Source organism: Anopheles coluzzii, chromosome 2 (genome assembly GCF_943734685.1).
Source record: "Anopheles coluzzii chromosome 2, AcolN3, whole genome shotgun sequence".
Classification (NCBI taxonomy): Eukaryota; Metazoa; Arthropoda; class Insecta; order Diptera; family Culicidae; genus Anopheles; species Anopheles coluzzii.
The window spans coordinates 27,582,148-27,591,199 of record NC_064670.1 but is presented as its reverse complement, the minus strand read 5'-3'; the positions used below and the strand labels follow the sequence as shown (position 1 = coordinate 27,591,199).

General features: G+C 46.3%; 1 protein-coding gene across 1 annotated transcript; it reads left to right on the top strand.

Moving 5' to 3' along the window:
* Nucleotides 1–6,782: 6,782 nt before the first annotated feature.
* On the top strand, nt 6,783–7,530 carry LOC120952621 (NPC intracellular cholesterol transporter 2 homolog a-like). The gene is made up of 2 exons (XM_040372042.2): nt 6,783–7,059; nt 7,135–7,530. Exons 1-2 carry the CDS (start codon nt 6,882–6,884, stop codon nt 7,410–7,412), a joined length of 456 nt encoding a protein of 151 aa, XP_040227976.1. The 5' UTR covers nt 6,783–6,881; the 3' UTR covers nt 7,413–7,530.
* The last annotated feature ends 1,522 nt before the right edge of the window (nt 7,531–9,052 follow it).

Here is a 9,052-nt window from a genome sequence, read left to right as displayed (position 1 = left end):
CGCACAAAGACGCCTACCCACCACCATCATGATCATCGGCGTTGAAAGGTGCAACTCGTTCGTTCCGTTGTGTGGCCTACAGCCACGCAAATAGGGACACTGGTTACGGAAATAACACACGTGTCGTCTTCGAGAACTAACTGTCCTGTCCTGTGGCTGCACATGTGTGTACTCTGTTACTAGTTCCAGTCCGCATTGCAACGAAACGAGGCCAAGGGAAGGATGCTGGTACACAAAGTTGACCCACCGTGCTTGAGCAGCTCGAACCGACTTGACCCAGTGGTGACGCTGTTGCATTCTTGTTTTGAGAACGGTGACATTTGAGCAGTGGTTCGGAGACACATCCATCAAAGCTGCAAAATCGTCGTTCCTGCAGGCAGAGGCGCCTCACACCCTAATCAATCTTGCAGGCCGATGCGTCGTAAACATTCCATCTACGAAGGGATGAAACGAGATCAACCGGATGTTTGCACTTCTACGAAACGGGAACGTGCATCAAACATCAAGAGGTCACCACAGGCCGTAGTGACCGAGTTGTAAAGGGTCAGCACCCAGCATCATCATCACCACCACCACCAACATCGTGTTGCATTGTTGGATGATTTGTTTGACTTTTGCAAAGCTGAGTTTGGCTCAGTTTTTGCAGTCGAGAAAATAGACCAACTTGAATCAATTCTGACCCAGCACTTGCCTGTCTCCCCTTGGCTCGCCGTCTGTTCCTTTCCATTTCCGTGGAAAGTGAACAGTTTACTCTGGAGGGCATGAGTCACATGTTTAATTGACAGGATCGCAAACAATTCCACTGGCGGTGGAAGGAGAAAGAGAAAGAGAGGTCCAAGTATGCTGTGTGGCCTGTGCCATACAAGAACGGGAAAGCAGTCGTAGCGTATCTAGTAAGCTGCCAAGCTGCCATAATTCATCACGTATTTCATCAAACCAAGTAAGCGACGACCCTTGGGCGGTAAGCGGAGCTGTCAAAGAGAATCAATATACTATTCTATTCCGAACCTGCAGCCAAACCCTGAGTTATTAGTTTTCGATCCCATAAGGACACACGTGAAGAATAAATCTGAGTGAGTGAGTGTGCGTATGTCCTTCTCTCTCGGTATTAAGTGATTGCATTTTTCTACGAAACAAGATTGTTTTGCTTTGGCCCCGCGGGGAAATTGGGAAGGGAAAAATCGTTCCGAATATAAATAGAAAGATTTAGTTTTTAGAAAATTGCATTACGCAAAGCATTAGTAGGGTAAAAGTTTTTACTGATTTACTGAACGCAGGGGAAGGTTGTGTTTTGAATACGCAAAGTAGAGGGGAGGAAGGGAGGAGTAAACTGACAAAAAACTAGGAAACATTCCCAGGGACAGGGAATATCTAAATTGGAACATACTTATTCTCGCAAACGTCGGATCTCGCTCGCTCGGATAGATTTATAGACCGGAAAAAGGGACGCCAAGCAAAAAGGGTAGATAGAGGTGGAATTATCATTAATATTCATTTGTTGGGCATTCCCTTGGTGGTGGTGGTGGTCACAACAGCAGTAGTATCAGCAAGGACGGCACAGTACGGAAAACGAAATAATTTCACTCTCAACCCGAAGGACGCTCTACAGCTCTCAGCCGAACAACAATACGCATCAAAACAAAACGTGTCATGAATGGTAAGATAAATGTTAGAGCCCGGTTTCTCTTCCACGTGCCTGCGACCCGCACAAAAAACGCGCCAATCCCGCTGTGAATATCCTGCGTTTGCAAAAAGAGGACGAGGATAACGAGCGATGTGTTGTAGGTAGTCAAAAATTACCAACCATCATCCTTTTGCAATGAACCGAACGAACCGTCCCTCTTCACACACACACAATCATACGTGTGCCAGATTTATGGTAAAGATAGTGGCAGAAAGTTCAACATTCGGTTAGTTGTCAAAACACACAAAACAACAATGACAAAAGACAGTTGTCCTCGCTTAAATCACTGCTCACTGGGACAGTGCTCGGGCCTGTCCCACCGGCTACCTGGCCTTTGCGAATGGCTGCTACTGACCGCGGGTGAGAAGCTCACCAAACCCGCAATCCGGAAGCGGAGATTCTTGTGCGGATGGATGGGCAAAGAAAATTGCCATGCATCACTGAGTCAGGACTTAATTCCCGCATGCAGTGGTTGACACGGGAACGGGCATGGATCCAAACCGTACGGATCATAAAGTATATCGTGGTTTTCGGGGAGAGCGCGGGGTGGTCCAGTTTGTTTCGGTTTGTTTGTGTTTCACCTTCGAGAAATCGCGCCCGCCGAAGCTTTCATATTCCAATTTTGGGTTCAAGTCGATTGAATATTCATAGAAAAAGTGTCCTCCGAAACTGAAACCATCGGTCATTTGTGCCCGTGCGTTGTGTGTGGAATAAATTTGTCCACACACACCCACATACACACAGTGTGTTCTTATGTTGGACAAAAGGATCAGTATGAACGACCCACGGCGCGTAAGGGGTGTTTAGGGCGCAAGCAAATTGGAAAAAGTTTTTTCCGGGGTTTCCGGTTGCAATTACGATAATGGAAGTATGGCCGTACGTAAGCACATCCTCAGTAAATAAACGTGAGCATTTTTGACTATTTTTTTATTCAAACTGTTGGTGTAAGTTAGCTCTATAACATCGTTTGTTTGTGATTCAGTTTTGTTTTAAACTAAAGTCATTTATAGTATGTCTTAGCCGTAGTAAAAACACCCGCAGTGTTCTCAACATTCGCTGCTGTTGTTGATGTTGCCATGTGCTTACCACCGTCGGTATGAACATTCTCGGTCCCTCTCCCCGCTTGCGCTCTGTGTTTGGCTAGTGTGTCAACGGTTTTCTGATGACTGTGTGGCGAAACGTCCAAACGATATCTAGTTGCCATCGCCTCGCCTGCGAGTTTCACCGCCAGGGTCGCCCGTTTTTGCACCACCCTCCTCCAGTCGGTGATGATGCAGAACCCTAAAATGACTTTGTTTATTAGGAAAAGTTTTCCCGTCAACTTTCGTTTATGTCAGTTGCTTCCGATGACAAACTTTTTTTTTATTTCGCTTCAAAACTCCGGAATCTGAACACACACACACACACCCGGGTGAGTGGGCATGCGGGAGTACGCCATCTGTTCACCAGAAAGGTCGTCCCTAACTGCTGCTGCGGTGTGTGGGATGAGTTTCGCGACAGGGCGACAGACCGGCCGCCGGTTCAACACGGTGTCAAATGCCGTTAGAACAGACCCATGGCCTCGCGCTGCTGATCCTGGCAAATGCGAAAAGTTTAATAAGATCAATTTCGTCACACGGCCTACGTGATTGCAGTGCAGTGGACGGGCACCCAGTGGGCACACAGTGGACGGGCACCCAGCGTGCTTGCCGAATCAAGGCAGCACTGGCTGATTGAATGACAGTTTAGCGTTAAGCGTTAAGCGTGCCAAAGTCACGCACGATTGGCCGTTGGCACAGGAAGCAAAAGCAAAAAAAGGGAAGATTTTTCTATCTTGAAACTTTGACCTATTGTGCGAGCTGTTTCCATCAGATTTATACAACACATCGTGTCTTGATAGGTAAGCGGTACAAGAGCAAGAGATTCCTTTACAAAAACCCTCTTCAGATGTATTGTAAGCAGAATTGCATCATCTAGCTTCAATTGCATCACTTAAAAAACATGATTTTTCACATCCCGCCAGTGGATGATGAGCTCAAACAGCTTCGCGTCGATATTGCTCGATAGTGCCGCTTGAACCTTCGTTTCGCTGACTGACGATGATGATGATGATGGACCACGTTGGGCGAGGAACACGCACCAGCAAGTTGAACAACTTTTGGCCCTTCATCCTTGTACAGTTACCTCTACCAACTTCCCCGCCCTGCAACCGGAAGTGCGAACAGAACGGATTCAGCAGCCGACGCCGCCACGGCAAACAAATTGCTCTCCGGTGAGTTGCCGCTTTCGCTAAGAACACCCATCGGCCCCGGGAAGAGCGTGTAACCTCATCCTTGTTGTTGTTGCGGCGGTGCTGGCGCGAGCACCGTGTTAGCGTGTTTGTTGTTTTTTCTCTCTTTCTTCTACCGCAACGCTTTTCCGCCGCTGCTAAGACTTCCGCTTTCCGTGCGTAAGGAGCAGAACGCAACGCGCAAAGGGATGTTACGCAAGAAGCGTGCGCGCGCGGAAGGAATGGCGAGGTATTGTTTTTCGTGAGTCAGCAAGTTTTCAACAAAACACACCCCTCCCGTGAAGGTTTGCTGTTGGCTGGTGGAGCGCCAGCTAAACCGACGCATTCGGTGAATGGCGAATAATGGGCTTATGGAAAGGATTGTGACGTTAATGTACATCTTGGGGGAAGATTGTTCGACCAAATTGATGTCGGTTTGGGTAACAATACACTTGAGGGTTTTGAGTTGTTTTTTTTTTTCGTCTGACTCTCTCACTCTCTCTGTACGTCGGGAAGAAAATTAAGAACCTGTAAAAGCTTATCGGGGGTGGTGTGCAGCACATGAGATCTTTCACGCTTGCTTTCATCGTGCCGGCGTGTGCAAGGAGGCGTGCGAACGGTACATTTATTGCTTAAGTTAGGCATTTCAAATCCAGCGATTCTGACATATTTCTAATTTTTGTGCATGTTTGCTGAGCGAATCAAAGGAATGGGGAATGATTTAGTGTGTGTGTTTTGTTTGCTGCTTATTTTTATGTTTATTTTACAAATCATCGTGCGTTGTTTATTTCAACGTTCTTAGGGCATGTTACATTAGAGAAACATAGCCGGCCTTGGCGTGGTCAAATGAGGACGTTACAATTCCGAGAATCTTTTTTTATATATTTCAAATAATTTTGTCTATACAATCCATTTCGTGCAATTCCACCCCATCTTCCCCACGCCACTCGTTACGCAACCATATCACGCGTACAGCCGAACAATAGTCTGTGACTGCGGTCAGACTATTAATTTATGACTCAATTTTTCGACCTTTTTGTCCCTCCAGCGTCAGTGCGGTCATCGCTCGCTTTTAATCTAGCTCAAACCGTTCCCAAACCGCCCGCCATCGTGCGTACAGTATGCTTCATACTCGGTGCATGCAGCGTGTACGGATGATGATGGCCCAATGTACCTGGCCGTCCTTCCGAAAACTTTGGTCCAATGTTTTCGGTGGTCCGATTTTGGCGGGGAACTTTTCGAACTTTTTTCCCTCTCTTTCACGTTATGCTATATTTTTCAATCAGTCATCTTCCACCGGGGAAAGCCTGCAGGCTTTTTTCCTCCGTTGTGTTTTGGGCTGTCCACCGGGACACGCACAAGGGCTGGGGACAGCAGGTTGGGTCGTGCGATTTATTTATGTGTCTGTGGTCTTTCGCCCGACCTGCATTGAACAGGCTGGCTGTCGGCTGTAGTTCTATACTGCCAGGAACAACATTAGCCAGAGATCGTGTTGTTTGTGGGCATCACAATAAAACGATAAATAAATTTGTGCACACACGCGTCGCTCCTGTTGGTGTAGGTTTATAAAGTTTAAGCTTCATTGCTATTCCAGAGAAGAATAGCAAAAAATGCCTATTTTTCTTACCAAAATGCGAAACAGAGCATAATGGACCGAAAAAGGGGAGAGGGAAGATCACTTTCGCTCCCGGTTACGGTTAGAGATTGAAATGGGGGAGGACACGTTGGTGCTTATTAAATGATCAACACATAAAAAGCAACATTCATCATGAGTCATTTGTGGGTGTGCAAGGGGAAGTTTGGCAGTTCGGTCACCCTTGTGCAAAAATCAAATGTTCAATTTCAAGTTGTTAGATACAAGCGAACAAAGTCAAGCGACAAAGAGTAGAGATTTCATTTCTAACACACAGAGCGTCTCTCGTGCGATCGAATAATTGAATAAACTTTGCAATGATTCATGCCAATTCGGTACGCCGGTCGGGACGGTGTTGAATAATTTTTGCCACCAACAGGCTTTCATTGAATGAAGGCAACGAAAACGGAGCGTAACGCGCTTTCCCTCGGACCTTGTTTTGGGTAAATTGCGTAAAATTAAGTGCAGTTTAAATTTTTGGGCAGCATAAACACAAGAGGGTTAGGGGTATGGTTACAGAGCAGTGGAGAACATTTAGCAAATAATCATAATTCATAATAATGTTGTATGCGTTGAAAATTGAAATTACCGTGGCGTGGTGGCCATTTATAGTAAACACCGCAATGGATGGCAATGGGTGAGGGGGTTGGTGGGAATATTTATGAACTGTTCGGTAGAGGCGATAAATTGTCGAAAACTGGCCGGTTCAAAGGTATGCAAACAGCATTCCCACAATTGCTTTCGGAAAACACTTATTAAACCATTTACCAGTAAACGATCGTAATAGGCTTCTGTGACGAAAAATCGAGCAAATTCTTGCACATTGCTGATTTGTAATCGATAATTAAGATGTGACTTTGTATGCTGATAATCGAACCGAACTGTAATTAACTAATCTCCCCAATATGGGAGCTAAAAAAAGAGCCCGATGCGGATTTGTTTCAACGTTCCAAGTGGCCTGAATGCCATAGAACACCTGGTGTTGAACACCTGGTTCACGCTGTTGCTGTTGCTATCTTTATCATGAGAGGTCTCGTGTCGGTGTCGCTGACGCGGCTTTAAAACGGAACACCTGTTCACATATAAATCAAATTATGGATGATACTAAGATAAAAAAAAGCGCACCAATTGTCAAGATTAAAGCCATATCAATAGGGTCAGTGTACGATGAGTGGCGGTCTGCGTGTGGTATAAAAGCCGGCGCTTGATAGAGTTGGACATCACTCAAACAGTAGCCAGTTCTATTAACAGCAACATATAACAGCACGAAACGTTAAGTGAACTGAAAAGTGTGACGAAAACCTCTATCAGCAAACATGTTTCGAGTACTGTTCTTGATTGCGTTGGTTCCGGCGTTCGCGTACGGTAATGTGTCCCGCGCGTGTAGTGGAGGACGCCCGCAACCGACAAACGTGGTCATTGAAGGATGTACCGCTCCTCCCTGCAATCTCGTTCGCGGACAGGATGTGATTGGACTCATCGATTTTACTACCGGTAAGCCTCCTCAATCTAGTACGCGCGCTGACGTAGCTAACTTTTGGTTTGGTTTGATTTGTTTGGTTTGGTCAGATCGTGCCGTTACCTCGATGACTACGATCGCCACCGCGACGGCACTCGGTGTGGTGACCAACTATCCACTTGGCTCGAACGCCATCACTTGCAACTTCCTGCAGGGTAGCAGCTGCCCGCTGTCGGCCAACGAGGATGTTACCTACCGTCTAACCATGCCGATCCTGTCGATCTATCCGCTCGTTAGCCTGAGCATTGAGATCGATCTCATCGATCAGAATAACAATTCCGTTAGCTGCTTTGTCGTTGATGCTCAGGTTGTCACTGCCAACAAGTGAGTGATTGCATCGTGAACGTTGGAACTGGACATGAGACGAGATGTGTGCTGTCGATAAGAGTATTAGTTTAGGTTATGGATAAGCCAGCTAAATAAATAAGCGATCGTTTAAAAGAAAATGGCAAAGTGCTTTTTTGTTAAAAACAACTGTCCTATGTATATCATAGTTATAGAGATACTAATATTTATATAGCTCATAAAACGATTACTTTAAATGATCGTGCCAAGAAACAGCCCCATTTGCTTTGCTTGCTGTAGTTCTGCTTCTAGTGTATAGTACTAAAACGCTACCAATGGCGTCCATCAAGGTACAAGGTTGTTAACCCGGAGCACCCAAACCAAGGCCAGCGCGCGTGTGAAATGCAAGTGCAAGCACATCTTGACGTGATTAAACACTGTTTGGATTACGGGTCAAGTAGACGATCCCGGCAGCCATAACCATACGGTATCCATCCCGTAATGTGGTAATTAAGACGGCATAAAACCGCTCCCGACCGCTATTCTACGTCCTCTGCTGTTCATCATCTGCACATCATTCCGGCCGATCGGTTGGTAAATTTCTCTCGACACAGCAAATAATTGAACGATAGCAAGTGAAGGAAGCAAGACAAAAAAATTGCAACTTCATCCAAAGCGACCGTGGCTTGGGCTGGAGTCGAGACGAAGCGACCTAGCGGCAAACGATTATCGTAAATATTTCATACGCTAATAAACATGCTCGTCTCGTCTCATCGTTGTTCGATAGGGTTCGGGTGTGTATGGTAATCCAACGGTTCGATGCTTCGTTGTCTGCGGTTCTTTGTTTCCATCGGGATGAGCATTTCGGGGAAAGAGGGAACTTTGGTAGTGCCAGAAGAAAGTGGCTTCAGATGCAATGTGCATCAAGTGCTGGTTCATCAGCAGGAACTCTGTTGGTGTGCGGAGGACAGATTCATCTGGCGTTTGCCTTTGGGTAGAGGCTGAATGGAGTTCCAGCCGTTGCTCCGTTACGGCTCGTATTTCATTATTAGCAGCGATATCATTTATCATTTCTCAACTATTGGGGAGGATTGGTACAGTACGGGGTGTAGTGGGTCTGTCGTAAGCCTCCCCAAACCAATAACCGATTTCATCTCCCAGCCGAGTGGTATGAAATTGATACCGGTTCCGGGAGGCTTTCGAGCGCACCTCGTACAAAATATGTGTGCGCCAATGAAAGCGATAGTAATGTTTAAAATGATCTCATTTAACATAAATAATAACCTTAAGCGAAAGGGAGAACATTCTCATTTCCTCCCGCCTATTGCTGCTCTTCGAAACATTTGCCCAGCAAATTAGTGCGTGAGGATATCGATCCGTGGCAAGAAGACGCACATTGACGCTACAGCGCTGTTGGGCGTTTTGTATGATACGCACGGGCTGAAAAACGATGAATGGCCACGCGATTGTAACCATCTGCGCACGTAAAGCATAAATGCAAGGAAAGGGCAAACAATCTCAATCGACTCGCATTAGAAGGCGATTGCATTTCGGAAGGCCATTACCGGGTGGCTTTTGTTGCATCGACTGACGACGGCTCGGTTTCGAACAATTGATACAATGAGCGAGCGAACGGGCTGGGCGGATCTTGCCCATCAACAACCAATGCGTTCACCACCACAA